The sequence below is a fragment of the Copadichromis virginalis genome, linkage group LG18 (genome assembly GCF_057382275.1).
Source record: "Copadichromis virginalis isolate Kocher_CV1m ecotype Utaka linkage group LG18, C_Virginalis_male_GT1.1, whole genome shotgun sequence".
NCBI classification, from domain to species: domain Eukaryota; kingdom Metazoa; phylum Chordata; class Actinopteri; order Cichliformes; family Cichlidae; genus Copadichromis; species Copadichromis virginalis.
This window is the reverse complement of record NC_140635.1, coordinates 27,196,111-27,213,352: the sequence shown is the minus strand read 5'-3', so window position 1 is coordinate 27,213,352 and position 17,242 is coordinate 27,196,111. Positions and strand designations below refer to the sequence as shown.

The following is a 17,242-nucleotide window of genomic DNA, read 5'->3' as shown; positions in this document are numbered from 1 at the left end:
AATGCATTTAAATTGGTAAAATAATCACAAAGCTACAAAAACCGCATCAGTTTATTAACCGTTCAAATATAAATCACCAAACAAATCATTATCAAGTCATCATACAGTACAAATCTTATGGTACAAATTATTAAATTAAGCACATTAAAAAATGGATCCAGCTGTTTGTTTTTTGTTTTTTTATTGTAACCTTTTCATAGTGGAAACTGCAAGTGTGAATACTTACTAGACATTTTAACCTGAGGCATCTTCACAGAGGCATTGTGGTGGATCTTGGTGGTTAATGGCCACACACCTGGGATAAGTGATATTGCTGTACCTGGCATTTCAAATCCATTGGTATCAACCTGAGTATATACATGCCAGCTCGAACTCGACAACTTATTTGTCCATGTGAACGTGAGCAAATTGTAGAAGAGGGAGGAGTATAGAAAAGCAATTCACAGATTTGAACACTTTGCTCACAAACCAAAGTCTGTGCCATTGAAAACACAAGGATCTGTATAAGCTTCAGTCATTACACATGTGAGCCATTTAGACAGGAGAACTAACCCCATAATTAACAGTTGCACTAGACATAGTTATCAGAGCACTCAGTTGAACCCTCAGGCATTTGGCTTCATTGATCTGCTAGTCGTGTTATTCTGCATGTAGCAACTGGTACCGAAAAATAAAAAGAAATTGTGTTACAGGCATACAAAAGGTGCGGACACTACAATACACTTAACACAAACGAGAAAAACCAGGAACTGAATGAAAATTGTTGGAGACACTCCCAAGATTGTCAGTGCAAATCTAGCTAGAGTGCACCTGATTCATCACTTGTCTAACTTGCGTTCCTTTCAGAACACTAAACATGTCATCAGATTCCTCCCCCCCCCCGAGGGCTTCAAGTTTTATCAGACATAAGAAAAAAAAAAAAAAGATTCCCCAATTTTATTCATTTACAGCATAAACTTTAACGGAGCAGCAGGGGATACATAAAAAGAAAGGAAGGGGAAAAAAGAGGCAGGGGTGAAATGCATGGGATCAATATTTAACCAATGGTCTCATCGCAACAAGAGCTCATCTTTACCCTCATGACAAAATAAAAATCAAATCCTTACAGTTACAATGAAATAACCAATAACATAAGAGTAGTCATGATATAATAAAAGGCATTTCAATTCTCTTTGCATTTCTTCTTCTTCTCCTCTTTTAAATACAGTGATGCCCACAGGCATTATTTACAACACCCCACACCCCTCTCCCTTCTGTGAAGAGAGGTGTGATGGGGTCAGTGAGGCCGACTGCTTGACTCAGAGGTCCGCCGCTGCCGTGGAGTGCTGTGGCCGTTCGTGCAGCCGTTGTGACGTTTGCTTGGTCCGCCGTTCAGAATGTCTTGGATGTGCTGTACTATCAAGTTGATGGCCACTGAAAGAGGAAATGGAAAGTTTGTTAAAGACCTTGAGATGCTGTGTGGCAGAGGTGTGTTATTTGTATCACTGGGGCCTGTTCTTCGTACCTCGATAAGTAAGTTAGCTGGATTTGATTGTTGACGATTTCGCGTGATCTCGGATCGTTCGGTTCTCCGAAGCTCATCCGGGACTTGCTGTCATAGCAACAGATCCGTAAGCGTAAACCTGCTCGGGAGCAGGTTTACTTTATGTAAACAAGATTAGATCGCGGCCACTCAGGTATGTCCGCTTCATGTATACGAGAGCAACAGCGATATTTTGTCACAGTTTTACCATAAATAAATATTATCAATGTAACTAAAGATATTGCAGCACTTGATTCTTTTATTGATTTCATACAGATACATACAGGTCATTTCCTAAAAAAAGGGAAATGTACTATTAATCATTCTATTTCATGTATTTGATTATTTCAGATGTAAGTCATATGTTAGAGTAGTAATAGTAAATTACTTCGTGTAATCAAGATGAGAGACGACGGCTATAAAAGCGAAGGTGGATTTGGGAAGTCTGTCGCAGCCATGTCCTGTCCGTATACGTGAGCCACCCATTGCGGAAGGTGCAAGATTGATAAGGAGAGTTCTCAGAATTCAGCGTATATTGCGGGATAGACAGGATCCTTTAGCTCAGCGCGACAGTGTGCGCATAGAGAGATATCGATTTTCCCGTGAGGGTATTATTTACTTAACCAACTTGTTGACGAGGGGGTGCAGGACCACCACCTGTCTTTTTTTGCTCTGCCCTTTTCTTGGTTGCTGTTATAAACAAACAGAGTATTCCAGGGTCTCATTCCAAGAGACTAAAAGCAATATAAGTGATAAATATTACCATTGTGTAGAATATTCTTATATTTCACTTTTACTTGTTCCCATGTTCTAGTGGGTCCTGTTGTGGCTCTAATGTGAAAGAGGATATAATGTAATATAATATAATATGATATAATGTAATATAATATAATAAATTTACCCTACCGCCTACTGGTGTTGGCCAGAGGGGCCGATGGCGCGATATGGCAGCCTCGCTTCTGTCAGTCTGCCCCAGGGCAGCTGTGGCTACAACCGTAGCTGCCTCCACCAGTGTGTGAATGTGAGAGTGAATGAATAGCGGCATTGTAAAGCGCTTTGGGTGCCTTGAAAAGCGCTATATAAATCCAATCCATTATTATTGTTATTATTATTAAATTACTTACGAGTTTAATTTGTCAGCAACTTTCTGCCAGCCCTCTCTCCTTGCTTTTGCAGCCTTTGCAGTGTTCCCTTGCGTTTTAACTAAACTCTGAAACTCCTGAAATCCCTCAATCAAGAGTTCTTGCTCTGCTGCTGAAAAATACCGAGCGCGCTCCTTCGACATTTTCGCTGACCAATCAAAGGGTTGCCGATCAATGTTTCTACTATCGATGCGTAGCCCCTGTTAAGCCACCCAGTGATCTCACATTACTCCATCCAGCTGTACTAATCGTCAACAACAGGTGTGTTCGGAGAACCGGAATAGCAAGCTCAAAGTTAGCGCGATGATTTGATCTTGGATGTAGTAAGCGAGGTACGAAGAACGGACCCCTGGAGCGCGAACATGTTTGTTTTGCCTCGCACGGGCAAACTCAAGCACAATCCAAAGGACAAGTTAAACACGTTAGTTATTTGTAGGTTAAGATGTCACGATAATCACTGAGGCCTCACCAAGATTATCTGCTCCTCGTGGAATAATGACATCTGCATACTTCTTCGTCTGGTAGAAATAAGAAATGTTCTTATGATTAAATACAGCAGCTCAAAAACATTATAATATGGAACAATTCTTTATTCTAAACAAGTACAAGCACACAGCGCTCTCTAGTGGGCAAATATTTCTTGTTACCAAAAAAATAATTGCCTGTATCAGTGTTAAAACTAGAATGGTGTCAGTCCTGGTTTAGTGTCTCAACAAGACAGGAGCACTCACAGGTAAACAGAACTCCTCGAAGGCCGGCTTCACAAAAGTGATGTACTGACTGAGCACTTGCTCCAGGTCTCTGCCACGTTCACTGATGTCTCTCAGAACTGAAATAGAGACATGTTTTACATTTAGACATGAAAAACAAAAGTACACCAATGTAAAAAAAGAAACAAGAAACAGAAACACAACACACACACACACACACACTATGTGATGATAACAGACTGTCCAAATGTACTTTTGAAAACCAAAAGCACTTTAACAGTGCACTTAAGTGACAATCGTTACACTAGTGAGTAGCAACCCAAATCACGCTATACACCTCGACGCGACAGCCGTGTGTCGGGATCTGTGTCAACAAACAGCTTCATCTGGAACAGATCTCTGATTTCCTGCGAGTAGAACATGAGGATGCCCTCAAACAGGACCACATCAGCCGGATACACCATAACAAACTCGTCTTTCCTGGAACACACAGAAAGGTGCCTCTTCTCTGTGAGCGACTGCATTTACACACGTGTCAAAACAAATTTAAGCATATTACACAATCGAAGTTACACATCAAATGCTTTATTTGTTTAACTGCATAAAGCCTCTGTTGTGCTTCTATGATCACATGATGAATTGTGGCCAAATTAAACAGCATGGTAAACAAAGAGGCACTCACCTGGAATGAGTGACAAAGTCATAAACTGGGATCTGGACAGTTTTCCCCTGAAGGATCTGTCTCAGTGTTTGTATGATCAGCTCGCTGTCAAAGGCATCTGAGGTCAAGAAAGGGAAAACCGAAAAATGCTCAGTTACAATTGGTCACACTTAACCTCCATCACTACAGCTCAATGTGCACCCACAGACACGTGGCACCGCTCCCCGCACGTTTGGTAACCCAGGAATCGCTTTCGTATAACATGTGTTGTGTTCAGTCTGAGCCTGGCAGCAGCTGCCTGAGGACGGCTTGCTGATGGTGCAGATTTAAAATCAGCCCAGAAAGGAAGCGAGGGTGAAAAGCCTGACTCCAAAAATGGACTCCAAAAGTTCTATGTATTGCTGCCACTGTTAGGTGTCATTTAACATATTTTATCCTCCAATTGTTTAACCGTAATCCACTTTGGACTGCATGTGCACATGAAAGATGCCATTTAGTTAATACAATAAGCCAGGTAAAATGACCTAGCCACTAAAACCTGTAACATGTAGCAAAGATTTAACGTGCATCATACCTGGATGATCAAAGTTAAACTGGCCCTTGAGTGCCTTGGCTTTCTGCTCAGGAGTCAGCACCTTGTAAAAGCTGTCCTGGCTGAGGATCGCCACCTGCCGCTGATGGTGGTCAATCTTGTTCTGTCCCAGGAGCTCCATGATCTTCTCACACACAGACGACTGTGGAAATGATCAAGAACATGACTGTCAGGAGAGTGCACCAATAGGACTACTGAATACCAGTATCGGCCAAACATCAGCATGCTACATCCCATGTGGGCTAAATATCAACCCACATAGATTAAGATTTTAACCTAGAAATAATCTGGGTGAGTAAACATCCTGCATCACATTTGCAAACTGCTATAGGCAAACTGCCCTGTGGCCAACCTTTTTTGTCCTCACTGACCTCCCAAACTAAAAGAATCTCATGCCCAATGCTGACAGGGCATTCCCCCACTGCCTGAGGCTCTGCTTCCTTTTGTACCCATTACACTGTGCTACAACGAATTTAAACAGCTTCACACCAGAGCTGGAAGCTTGGGTCAACGCCCTCAAATGGGGTCGTTTCTGATAAAATGGACAAACTTTGAATGTACCCTTGAGCCACCCCAGTGACACAGCATCACTTTGAAGCTCTAACTTCTAAGTTTAGCCCTCTTGGAGAAATTCAAAATAAACTTTTTAAATACACTAAAGGGAAGACGTTTTACTTTTAAATATTAAGGGTATGTATATAATTTTATAATTATTTTTTTTAGTATTAATGTTTGTTTTTTTTAAAGAAAAATCATATTCATTATTTTGTTGCCATTACAGGCAGGGGGAGACCTTCAGCAGTAAGGCTAATGAATATGAAACAAAACTGGTATGTCTTCTAAATATACCAAACGCGGAACATGACATCACTCACACCCCGAGCAGCGTCAAACCGGAAACTGACAGGAAAACACTGACATAATGCCAATAACAGATGATACGGTTTAAAGAGCCAGAAAGAGGGCCCAAAGGAGATGAATGTACGACGGGATCACAACAAAGCCGCGAAAAGTAACATTCACCACCAATTTAGTATTGTTTACCTTGACTAACCGTCGCATTTAGCTAGTCTGTTATGTGAACTTTGATCACTGGTTTAATTCAAGGGGAGTTTTTTTCCCCAGCCGCCCACGGTTTAAAAAAAAAAAAAAAAAAAAACCCTAAAATTCATAACAAAGAAATGTGACGACGTGTTTGGAGAAATAGCCACGTCTGTGTTTAAGAGTCAGCGCCACCGTGTGCGCTGGCAAGTTTAGCTCTGCCCACGCGCGTGCTTCTTTGTGCGAGGCTTTTAATGCAACTCGGTCAAATTAAAATAGAATACAATAAGCTAAGCTAATACTTCTTGAATCGACGTGTGTGTGTGTGTGTGTATATATATATATATAATTTTTTTGTTTTTTTTGTTAAAAAGGCATCTAAGGTTTCACATATTAAGGAGAGATGAGCGACATCTTTTTCCACAGTGATTTCCACAATGGGTTCAGTATATTATTATCCAGTAAGCCACCATGTAGGTTACCGTTATTTAACGTTAGCAGTTATCCCGGGTCAAAGGGGAAAAAATCTGACGTCAAACAACTATCAATTTAACGCTGCTAAAATATTATTCATTTGACAGATATGTGGCTCACACTGTTTACAAACACAGCCCACCTAGCTTAGAGTTAGGTTAGCACTAGCTATTGTCTTAGATCTCCCGGCACTGCTAGCATGTGATGGAATTTATCGTTAGCTCGGGGGCTAACTAAGCTAACATTATTACCATCCATTGTCATTTTAGTTTATCATTATCATTATTATTTCCGTCACAAAAAAGAAGAATATTGGACCAACTAAAGTCAGCGTTCAGCACCACAGACAGAGCACCAGTGCGCTAAACTATTGTGAACTGTCAATCAAGCCTCACTGCTGCGTCGCTGAAGCCACGCGGTCAGCCGGCGAACTCAGCTGCGAGCATCAGCCGTCAATTAACTCAAAATTCTCAACGTGTCACTACGTGAAACCCGTCAAATTAGCTCACTAGAACGCTAACCTTGCCGCTGGCAGTGCCACCGGAGACACCGATGAGGAAAGGTTGCCGAACAACCTGGGTGTTCTCGCCGCGGTCCCCTAAATGTGTCTCACTGTCTCCAGCCATACTTGTAATGTGCTCCTCCAGCCGCTGAGCTGGAACGTAGTTATGATGTAGCTCCTCCCACAACGCTGCCCTATATTTTAAACAACTGCAATTTTAATTATATATTTTTATTTGCTTGTATTTATTAAGAAAGTTTTACAGCCATGCAATAGTTACTGACGTTTAATTATGTTTAACATATGAGAGTATATTCGTAAAGCCGCTTTAAGTGATCGACAGTGAAACTATCCAATCGTATAGTACGTTCAGACGCCACTGGCCTGTTAGCGCCGATTGGCTTTCGGCTGCAATTTGGCCCGCCCCTTGGTGAATCGTCAGAAAAGTACCGTTGTAATGGCAACTAAACACGATATTCTCAATTGAGTTGAGATTGGACTCTTCGAAAACAAATTAAACGTCTTATAGGTATGTTTTCTCAAAACTTAAATCCAATAATGACATTTTAAAAGTGACAGTAAAGTGAAAGAGTCGTTAGCACATAACTGTTTGGCGGAGTTGCTTGTAATCGAGTCAGACTCCTTTTTAGATTTTCCAGCGTTATCGGTATAGTGACGTTAACCCGCATACTGCATGTTTTACAGTCATCAGTGACACTTTAAGCTACGGGACGAGCTCCAATATGCTCCGGAGACTCGCTAGTCTCCCTCTGCGGCGCCCTGCAGCTGCTCTTCTGGCTGCTGGAGTGAGGTGCATCTCCTCCGGCTCGGTGGAGATCACCCTCCCGCTTAACTTCTGGGCTGGGAAGAGGAGGACAGGCCCTGAGAAATGCAGCAAGGACATTGTTTACGAACCTGCAACCGGTAAAACACACAGCTCGTAAATACTGAAAAAAAAGTACTGACCCTGCCTTATCACCGGACTTTGGCCATTGCTGTGTGAATATGTATGTCTGGTAATCTTTAGTAGGGGAAAATGATTTCAACGTTACTTTCTGAATGATTAAAGTCTTTTTGTCAAATACACCTCTAAACTTGGTAACTAGTTTTTCAATAAAAGTAAACTTTCTACACATGTTGATTGATATACTGTATCCAGTTAGTCACTGCTATAGACCAGCAGTCCTGTATGGACAGTGTTATCTCTGCACAGCTTCATTGGAGCAGAACCAAGACATGAGAGCACATCATTATCAGTTAATGATGCCTGATAGTCAGCCTGCTGCTCCGTGCATTACACATTTTTAGTCCAATTATATTCTGATGCTCTTTGAGGCCCGGTCCCTGTTTTTAATTCAACTCTCTTAACTCCATCTGAGCCAGCACAGAGCCTGCATGCAGCCCCACCCTTTATGCATGGTGCTCTTTATCTAATCACAGTTACCATCACTGAAAATGACATTTCCAGCTCTAAAGTGTAAGCGAGCCACAAAATTCACAGCACAGTTGCCTGTAGCTGCTGTAGGCCGATAATTATTTTTCCTTCACATCAAAGAACGACTGGAATCATAGAGATGACTGTGTCAAATGGAAACTGTGTGCAACCTGTTGTTTTCATGAAAGTCCGCCTACTTGGACGCTTGAGCTATCTTACATTCCATGTTGTAGGCCGTGTCCTGTGCCAGTTGGAGCCTTGTGGTGCTGTGGAGGTGGATCAAGCTGTGAAGGCTGCCAAACTGGCTTTCGGTTATTGGAGCAAAATGTCGGGGATGGAGAGGGCAAGGGTCATGATAGAAGCTGCACATATAATTGAGGTGTTTGTTGTTTATATGTTTTTGTTTTGTTTTTTAGAATGAAGAACAGCTCAACAAAGTTGTTGTTATATCTTGCAAAAGGAAGATCTCATGAGTCATCTAATATATTAGATTGCATATGCCCTGATTTTAATGCACAGAGCAAAAGAGAGGAAATAGCTGAAATGGAGGTGGTCAATAATGGGAAGTCCATCACAGAGGCCCGTCTGGATGTGGACTCTGCCAGACTGTGTATAGAGTACTATGCAGGACTGGCCAGCACTTTAGCAGGTTGGTATAGCTATCGTATATTTTTGCCATATTTATATGGCTTTATAAATGTCACGTCAGCCTTTGTTTTACCTTGTCAATGCTTCTGTTTTCCTTTATCAAGGCCAGCATGTCCAGTTGCCTGGGGGATCCTTTGCATACACTCGCAGAGAGCCGCTGGGAGTCTGTGTTGGCATCGGTGCTTGGAATTATCCCTTTCAGATCGCTGCCTGGAAGTCTGCTCCAGCCCTGGCCTGCGGTATGGGTTTCTTCCACGACCAAAACACCAGTGGCCTTTGTTGGTTTGCTACATTTAAGAAAATCTCTTTAAACTCCTGGAAAATGAATCAGTACATTTTCTTAAGAAGTTAGACTGTTTTAAATGCACTTTAGAACAGCACGCAGCAACACTACATATGAGCGGGCGGAGGGAGGTTTGGGGTCCTCACTCACTCCCGTTCTGTTAACCTTCGGGGCTGGGGGGCTGGGAGAAGGTGCTGGCCGTCAGATTCGGGTCTGGGATGCGGGGTCTCTCTCTCTCTACTGCACATAAGGAGGCGGTCTGCTTTGCTCCACCCCAGAGAGAAGGGTTACATTTCCTTGGTCCGGGTATGGTTTGCCCCTCTGGGGGCAGGGGTACCCGGACCTGGGATATAGAGTATGTTTGGGGAGTGTGAATGTGTGTACAGTGTCTATTTGTGTCTGTCCCCACGTCGGATGAGTGCCGAGTATTTGATTGTGTATATGGGGGTGGGAATGCACGTTTGTGTCTGCGTGCGCCTGTTCATCTGTGTCTATATGTCAGCTTGGGTCTTAGACTCCACCTCTCTGGGAACATCTCAGGCTCTCCGAGGTATGGAGGCCTATCTCCCCTCACCACACTCCCTACCAGTGGCTGATGCCCTCAGACGATGGTGGTTCTTGGTGTCTGGGGCTAGGCGCTCATGTATGTACCGACTCACTCCTGGTGTCCGATTGGCGGGGCCTGGCGCCTGTGGCCCAGCTGGGACCCTTCCAGGGGGTGGGGTGCCCTCAGGTCTCTGGCATCTGGGCCTGAGGCTCGGTCCTCTCTGGCACAGCTGGCTGCCAGCAGAGCCCACGGGCACGTCACTGCAACCCCCTCTGGCCTTTGCTCCGTGACCTCTCGTTTGGGGCTCTCCTCAGCTCTTCCCAGGAGGGTGGCGCGGTTGCCCCTGTGGTGCTCCTCCTTGGGTCCTCGTACTCTGGGGCCTCTGGATGTCTGGGGCCTGGATCTCCTCCATACCTGCTTCATGCCCTGGGGGACGGGGCTGTGGCTCCCCACACTCCCTAGCAGATCGTTACATGGAGAAACCTTTTGAATACAAGCGTGCTGATCCACACAGGTGTGCACACAGGTGTACACACGGGTGTTCACAAACACAAACTACACCTTTCTTGGCTGCTACCTCAAAGCACATTGTGCACTGTCAATCTTGTGTACTGCACAATAGCATGTAATATTTAGTATCTACTGTTATCTACTATTAGCTAGTTTATTGTGATGGTGGTGTATTTATTATGTTGCTCTGTTTTGTTCGTTTTCTCTTCTGTTTTTTTTTGTTTTGTTTTTTTTATCTCCATACAGGTGATCCAGGTGTTTTGTTTGGTTTTCCTTTTTTTTTTCTTCCCCCCTTTCTCACCATCTCTTCTCCCCTCTATTTTTCTTTCTCTCCCTCTCTTTCTTTCATTCTCTCTCCCTGTCCTATCCCCCAGTCATGTCTGTCCCGTCTGTAACAACCAAAAATAAAATAAAATACATACATAATTATAATAAAGGTCAATCAAATGGACCAATATGGCAAGGCCATGATGATCCACTTGGTAAAGTAAATCCGCTTGGCATCTTTCTTGGCCTTCAGACAACAATTCTCACGGCTAAAGATCCAAATGGGACAGGCAAAAAAAAAAAGAAAAAAGAAGTTAGACTGTGGGGTGAGGAAAGGGCATCTGAAGTTAGGATAACTGCACGTTCTAGCAAATGAACAGCAAGACTATGTTTTGTAAGGTCACTTGACATAAACTGCTGCGCTACTAAAACTAAAATGTGGGCGTTACCATCTTTAAATGTCAGCAATTCATTTGAGCACAAAACAGTTCAGAAAATAATTACAGCATTTCACCTTTAGATAGCATTCCACAGAGACTGATACAACTGAATGTGCAGACTTATTAAAAGAATTCAAACAATCCATGTTTTTCTTTGTCATCTTTTCTCCATATTAGGTAACTCCATGGTGTTTAAACCGTCACCGGTGACACCTGTGACAGCAGTCATGCTGGCAGAGATCTACGCCAAAGCCGGAGTTCCAGAGGGGCTCTTCAATGTGGTCCAGGGGGGCCAGGAAACTGGCAGCCTCCTGTGTCAACACCCTGATGTTGCTAAGGTGTCTTTTACTGGTAGTGTGCCCACAGGACAGAAAGTACGTGGTATTTTAGACTTCTTGTGACTAGGACATTTAATAGTAAACAATTGGGATTTGTAAATGTCGTGGTAACGATGCCGACGTCTTCTTTATATGTCTTAATAACTGGATGTTTTTCCATTTGCTTTTGTGCCACAGATCATGGAGATGGCATCTAAGGGGATCAAACCAGTGACTTTGGAGCTTGGAGGAAAATCTCCACTGCTCATATTTAAGGACAGTGATCTGGAGAACGCTGTGAGGGGAGCTCTCATGGCCAACTTCCTGTCTCAAGGCCAGGTAGTGTATCTTTTTTTTCATATGCTGTTATATTTTACCATCACTCTATGGTTCAGCTTGTGTCTGGTTCACATTGAAGCCTGTTACTTGATAGTGTTGTATATCTGCATCACAGGTGTGCAGCAATGGTACGAGGGTCTTTGTTCAGAAGGATATTCTGCCTGAGTTTGTGAAGGAGGTGGTAAAGAGGACCCAAGCGATCGAAATAGGAGACCCTCTTTTAGAGAGCACCAGAATGGGGGCACTGGTCAGCCACCCACATCTGGATAAAGTCCTGTCTTTTGTTGATCGAGCAAAAAAAGAGGTAAGACTTGTTCAAGGAGTTCTTTTTATTTTGTCAGGTGTACACCAGTAGGATTATGTGCAGGAACTTCAACTTGGATTGCATTGTTACTAGGGCGCTACAGTGTTGTGTGGGGGTGAATCTTATGTCCCATCTGATCCCAAGCTCAGAGGAGGATACTACATGACACCATGCGTATTAGGTAGACCTTCTATAAAATACTCTATTTTTGCATTTTGTTACGGTGCTGGAAACTATCTCCCCCTACTAAATTTAACTGCAACACCACAAGTTTTCTGAAGTCAGTGGATTGAAATCCTTTAATTTTACCCCTTCATAGGTAACTGCACTGATGACATGACCTGTGTGAAGGAGGAGATCTTTGGTCCAGTCATGTCTGTGCTACCCTTTGAGACAGAAGACGAGGTGCTGCAGAGGGCTAATGACACTTCACTGGGTCTGGCTGCAGGTGTTTTCACCAGGTTGGTTTGTTATATGTGCAAATTCTCTTCTTCTTTTTTTTAAACCACATTTAAAGCTACAAACCAACCAGTAATTGAAGTCACTTAATCTGAGTCCCAGTGTATCACATACACATATAACACATACAATTCCCTAATCCCTCAAACAAAGTCATCTACACTCAGTGGGTCCCTTCTTTCCCATGCTTCAGCTCTCCAGCATGTTTCATGTAGTTGTTTGTTCATGTGGTTGTTTTGGCGAAACCTTGCTGACAAACAACCAAAAGATCGCGCATGTCAGCCTCTTATTTTGCTTTGGTGTCTGAATTTATTTATTTTAAATTTGTCTTGATGCATTATCAATTATCCAGGTAAGTAAATCTCCAAAAGTTGATTCTGTTCATGAACAGAATCAACTTTTGGAGATTTTAAATTTGCTTTTATGCGTGTTCTGCAGGGACGTGAGGCGAGCCCATAGAGTGGTTGAACATCTAAAGGCAGGCTCCTGTTTTATCAACAACTACAACATTACTCCTGTGGAGGTGCCTTTTGGGGGTTTCAAAATGTCAGGTACACTCTCGTTTTCAAGCTGGCCAAGAGCTAAATGTGAACGGCATATCATTACTTTGTTTTGTTTTTTTATTAATCAAACTCATAAGTAAGTAACTGAATAACTCAGATCAGTTCTATACCTGGAAAAATGCATCATCTGACAACTACAGTAAGTAAAGTGGGCGTGCATTTGTGACCCTTATGTTCCCCAGGCATAGGGCGGGAGAACGGCCAGGTGACGATCGAGTTTTACTCCCAACTGAAGACTGTGTTTGTGGAGATGGGCGATGTAGACAGCCTCTTCTAGACCACCCAGCCACAGCAAGCCAGAGCTGTGCACTGAGACAGAGACTCTAGATCAGGAAATCTCTCTCAGTCAAGGAAAAACTATCAACTGTTTGTGCTCCAAATAACAACTAACAGTCAAATCATCCACACTTTTTTTCTAATTTACAGGAAAATATAACACATTGTAGGCACTAAAACTGCATTCTGAACCAATTCAATCTAATTCAAGCTCTTAGCTTTGTGATTAAAATCTAAATCTTGACTGATTTTAGCTACTTGAGTGCGAATGAGTTTCATATTGAGTTTCGTGCTTGGTTACCTTTTTTGGCCATTTATGTAAATGAGATGATTCTCAACGTGTTTTACGCATTTGCACAACAATGTTTACAATCAAGCTTTATTTTATAAACTATACACATGAAACTATTTTTGTACACTTAAATGAAAACCTGAGTACTTTTATATGAATTATGAATGATATAGCGTGTCGTGTGAAATAAAACTGCAACAGCAATGTCTGGGTAGAGTGAACTATCAAAGGAACCTGTCTAACACATTTGATAATAACATGAATTGTACAATAACGTCATACTAAAATTAACAGGTTGTTCACACGTCTTTTGTCTTGTTGGTTAGATTCTTCTTTTCTTTCTTGCAAGATTTCTGGCAGCTGCAGTCCTCTAAGACAGACAAAAAAGTAAACAGTTGGAAAATTAATAATTATTATTAATTAAGCTCAAATATGTTATTTCTTAGATTTTGTTACAGTCTAGTACCACTGTACCTTTGCCATGGGTCGCCTTGGTTTCTTAAACTGTGCAGACTCTGTTTAGAGGAAAGTCAGCAGTGTAAGTCTTTTGTTCAATTTTATGTTTTGTTTTGTTTTAGGGTGAGGGTTTAAACAGCAGCAGCACATCCAGGGTAGGCGATCAGTTTTCCCAAGAGGAACACATGCGAAAGTGGGACTGTTGTGGAGGGCTGCATCTATTATGTGAACTTAATCCTGCTCAATATAGATTTTATCTGCCTTTCACAACAGCCCAAAGTTCTACAACAGAGTATTTGCGCCACATTAACAAAAAGAATATTATTCACTTTGAGAATAAAGTTGAAATGTGAAGATACAGGCTGTTGTTTCAAGCTAAACAACTCCCACGGCTGCTATACCCGATGCCCAAAAATGCCTTTGTAGTGGAGTTGGTGAAAAAACATTATCAGCTGTCTTACTGTGGCTTATGACACAGCATACGTCCTCTTTAATGCGAGAATGTGTAACCATTGATATCCTTGCATTTCTAACTTGACAGGCATGTCATTTTGCATAAATCCAGACAACTTTTCTGAGTTTGTGTGGTTTTTCCTTTGATCAGATGAGGCTTTCTGCACCATCTCTTCAACGTCCTCATACCCATCAGCACACTGTGTTTATGTGCTAAAAGAGAAATAATTTCCTTGCTGTTAAAACCAGTTCTGAAGTATGATTTCAGTCATTCATCAACACAAGGCATTTCGCAGAGTGTAGCAGCTGTGGCAGACTTGAAACAACAGCTTTAATCAGCTTTGTACTCTCAAAATGAATATTTTTTTCTTAATATAGCCCCCAATACTCCTTTGTACAGTTCTCATGTGGCTTCTTGGGAAATATGGATCATCCAGCCCTGATAGACTCACCGTCTTCAGAAGGCAGATCCTCTCCTTCATATATTTTCTTGGGAGGATTCTGTAACCAAGTGTTTAAGAATATTATGATAAACTGCCTGTTGCATTTGTAAACAGGATTGAGACTGTTATAAAGATATCATCCAGTACTTAAACAGTCCCCTTTCTGTAGCCTACCTTCTCAATTTCCTTCTCTGGAAAAGCCCCCTGAGAAACCTGCTTAGTCTCCCCCAAATGATTTCCTTTCTGAAGTTTCTCCACCCGATCCTGTTCTGCTGACACAGCTATTTTCAAGGTGTGAAAGGGCGTCTCCACCTCACCAACCCTGAAGTTCACGGCCACGCCTTCAAACCACAGACTGTCACATTCGCCCTCCTTGAAACCAGGCGGCTGGTAGTCAGCAGGGGTGACTTTGAAAGAAGAGCACAGTATAATATTTTTAGTTTTTAGTAGGAAAATTCTAGTCTAAAAGACACAAGGATATTCATTAAAAGTAAGTATCCTACTCTCATCATAGTAGTAGAGCTTCATGGTCAGGTAGACGTTGCTGGGGAGGACGTCCAGGTTCTGCATAAGCAGAAAGAGCTTCCTGATGAGAAGCACCAAAGCCTTTTTGGTGTCGTCCATGGTCACTTGCATCTTTATACCGTTGTTCCTATGGTTGCACAGAGGTTATATCAGCTTCAGCCAGTCAGCTGGGTAGGGCTCAGTCTGTGTGGCATGCTTAAACTTATTCCTACCTGAGTATGTCCATCTCTGGTCCCTTTGCACTGTATCTGAATTTGAAGTGGTAGGACTCAATTATCCGCTGCAAAGTAAGACAATGATTCATACGTTTTTTTTATCATTTCCGATCAGGCCACATGCTGCTGTAATTTGAATATTCAGTAATTTAACAGAACTTACATTGGGTTCATCAGGATCAGCGCAGACCTGGATTGTAACAATCGTAAGTTTTAGACATGTCTATGTAACCGGGAAATTGTCTCTTTCATGTTACATATACACTTACCCCAATGAACACAAGCTGGAGCTGTCCAGAGAATAACATACAAAATAATAAAATTAACAAAAATATTAACGGCACCGCACATTATTACATATTTCAACAGTTGAACAATAGGCTCGACTTACATATTGTTTCTCTAATGCATCGAAACAGCCCATCAACCTGAACAAAACAAATAAGGACACTTGCAAATATTAACCAGGGTAATAAAACTCTCCTTCTATACATTTTCTTAGCATTAAAGCAGGGATTTTATATTTACCATTTCACAATTTTGGCTGCACCAGGAGTGTTGCAGTTTTCACGCAAGATTTTGATGCAAAAATCTGGCAAAACAACAAAAAGAAAACAGCCTTTTATAGTCAGTGAATAAAAGTAGTAAGACAGAGATTTGTTGGCTTCACATTGATGATTTGAATCTCTGGTAACACCACATCCCAAAAATGCTCTTTAGAGGCCACTGGAATACAGTGAACTCATTGTTATGTACGAGTTTGAAATTATTTGAGTTTTGTGGTAGGAACATACGTCAGAGACTATACTAAAGTAAGCTGTGTCATTTAAATTTAGCACACTTTGAGGGATTTAAGAGGCCCAAACAATAATACAAGGGAGGACGGATCCATGCTTTCATATTGTTGAAGCTAAATTCTGAACCTACCACCTGAAATTATCAGACCAGGAAACGTTTTTAATTGAATAGGTGTATTTTACCTTATGAAGCATCCAGTAAGTGTACATTTTTTCACCGAATACTGATTTTATTAAACTCCTAGCTAGTTTCTCTGAATGTTCACCTTCCAGATATCTGGATCTGTAGGCATCCTCTGGAAAAATACCCCTGAGATAGGTGATAGAGGAGACAGCCACGACCATCATCCTTTTCACAAAGAGTAAAGACTCCTGCGCAGATTTAAAGTCGTTCGGGAATAACTCCGTCCACTTTAAATAAAAGAAAAGAAAGGAGAAAACATATTCACAATCATATCATGGCCACAAGATGTCGCCATTGACTGCCTTAAACATCTTCCAGCACAGATCCGTTAAACAGGAACTTAGAAATACAAACATTGAGTAAATAACACCTAAAATATGGCATTTTTATGTAGTGAATTCAAACCTCGGCAGTTTCCTCCTTATTTTTCTTCATGCACATCTTCCCAGCTGCCATTTTCTCCTTCTTTCCTTTGGCCGGAGGTTAGCTAGGTGGTACTACTAATCAATAAACGAGCTAGCAAGATAAACAAACAATATTAAATTTCGCCAAAGTATTCTTCTTAACAAAGCTCTTATGCGATTTTGGTTGTTGTTTCGGGAAGCTTATTACCACGGTGAGCAGGTAAGAAAGGAGTTATTAAATAATTAGCCGTGACCAGGCAGGTGTGGGGGGGGGGGGGGGGGGGGGGGAGCGCTAGCAATTTCCCGCCCAAAACATGGCGCATGGCCTGTATTTATACAGCGCTTTACTAGTCCTAAGGACCCCAAAGCGCTCTACATATCCAGTCATCCACCCATTCACACACACATTCACACACTGGTGATGGCTAGCTACACTGTAGC

The 17,242-nt window shown here is 42.0% G+C and overlaps 3 protein-coding genes across 6 annotated transcripts; 1 reads left to right on the top strand and 2 right to left on the bottom strand.

Moving 5' to 3' along the window:
* Positions 1-33: 33 nt before the first annotated feature.
* uck2b (uridine-cytidine kinase 2b) lies at positions 34-6,815 on the bottom strand. 2 transcript variants are annotated; one of them, XM_085438578.1, is made up of 7 exons: positions 6,664-6,815; positions 4,610-4,769; positions 4,057-4,153; positions 3,712-3,854; positions 3,396-3,493; positions 3,134-3,182; positions 34-1,413 (listed from the first exon to the last, which is right to left on the bottom strand). In XM_085438578.1, the coding sequence occupies exons 1-7, from the start codon at positions 6,766-6,768 to the stop codon at positions 1,277-1,279; spliced, it is 789 nt and encodes a 262-aa protein (XP_085294704.1). In that variant the 5' UTR covers positions 6,769-6,815; the 3' UTR covers positions 34-1,276. The 2 variants fall into 2 exon arrangements, with proteins under 2 accessions (XP_085294704.1, XP_085294705.1); XM_085438579.1 differs by lacking the exon at positions 6,664-6,815 and adding an exon at positions 5,672-5,747.
* aldh9a1b (aldehyde dehydrogenase 9 family, member A1b) lies at positions 5,517-13,528 on the top strand. 2 transcript variants are annotated; one of them, XM_085438573.1, is made up of 12 exons: positions 5,517-5,639; positions 7,350-7,568; positions 8,313-8,458; positions 8,599-8,728; positions 8,832-8,966; positions 10,952-11,148; positions 11,290-11,430; positions 11,546-11,734; positions 11,828-11,915; positions 12,054-12,195; positions 12,632-12,744; positions 12,939-13,528. In XM_085438573.1, exons 1-12 carry the CDS (start codon positions 5,603-5,605, stop codon positions 13,031-13,033), a joined length of 1,632 nt encoding a protein of 543 aa, XP_085294699.1. In that variant the 5' UTR covers positions 5,517-5,602; the 3' UTR covers positions 13,034-13,528. The 2 variants fall into 2 exon arrangements, with proteins under 2 accessions (XP_085294699.1, XP_085294700.1); XM_085438574.1 differs by lacking the exon at positions 5,517-5,639 and adding an exon at positions 7,052-7,173.
* On the bottom strand, positions 13,393-17,074 carry zte38 (zebrafish testis-expressed 38). Of its 2 annotated transcripts, XM_085438577.1 has the most exons (13): positions 17,010-17,074; positions 16,803-16,913; positions 16,480-16,624; positions 15,945-16,008; positions 15,808-15,844; positions 15,686-15,706; positions 15,580-15,606; positions 15,414-15,481; positions 15,180-15,328; positions 14,851-15,083; positions 14,686-14,734; positions 13,799-13,839; positions 13,393-13,694 (listed from the first exon to the last, which is right to left on the bottom strand). In XM_085438577.1, exons 2-13 carry the CDS (start codon positions 16,851-16,853, stop codon positions 13,647-13,649), a joined length of 933 nt encoding a protein of 310 aa, XP_085294703.1. In that variant the 5' UTR covers positions 16,854-16,913; positions 17,010-17,074; the 3' UTR covers positions 13,393-13,646. The 2 variants fall into 2 exon arrangements, with proteins under 2 accessions (XP_085294703.1, XP_085294702.1); XM_085438576.1 differs by having other exon boundaries at positions 16,803-17,074.
* Positions 17,075-17,242: the final 168 nt, after the last annotated feature.

Coding starts and splice junctions, on each gene's coding strand:
- aldh9a1b (XM_085438573.1), top strand. CDS start 5,603: ATGAATGTACGACGGGATCACAACAAAGCCGCGAAAA. Junction 5,640..7,349: donor TCACAACAAAGCCGCGAAAA/GTAACATTCACC, acceptor CATGTTTTACAG/TCATCAGTGACACTTTAAGC. Junction 8,967..10,951: donor TGCTCCAGCCCTGGCCTGCG/GTATGGGTTTCT, acceptor TCTCCATATTAG/GTAACTCCATGGTGTTTAAA.
- uck2b (XM_085438578.1), bottom strand. CDS start 6,768: ATGGCTGGAGACAGTGAGACACATTTAGGGGACCGCGGCGAGAACACC. Junction 4,154..4,609: donor GTTTAACTTTGATCATCCAG/GTATGATGCACG, acceptor TCTTGACCTCAG/ATGCCTTTGACAGCGAGCTG. Junction 3,494..3,711: donor CACACGGCTGTCGCGTCGAG/GTGTATAGCGTG, acceptor TCTCTATTTCAG/TTCTGAGAGACATCAGTGAA.
- zte38 (XM_085438576.1), bottom strand. CDS start 16,853: ATGGCAGCTGGGAAGATGTGCATGAAGAAAAATAAGGAGGAAACTGCC. Junction 15,329..15,413: donor CCAGAGATGGACATACTCAG/GTAGGAATAAGT, acceptor GTGCAACCATAG/GAACAACGGTATAAAGATGC. Junction 15,084..15,179: donor GCTCTACTACTATGATGAGA/GTAGGATACTTA, acceptor CTTCTTTCAAAG/TCACCCCTGCTGACTACCAG.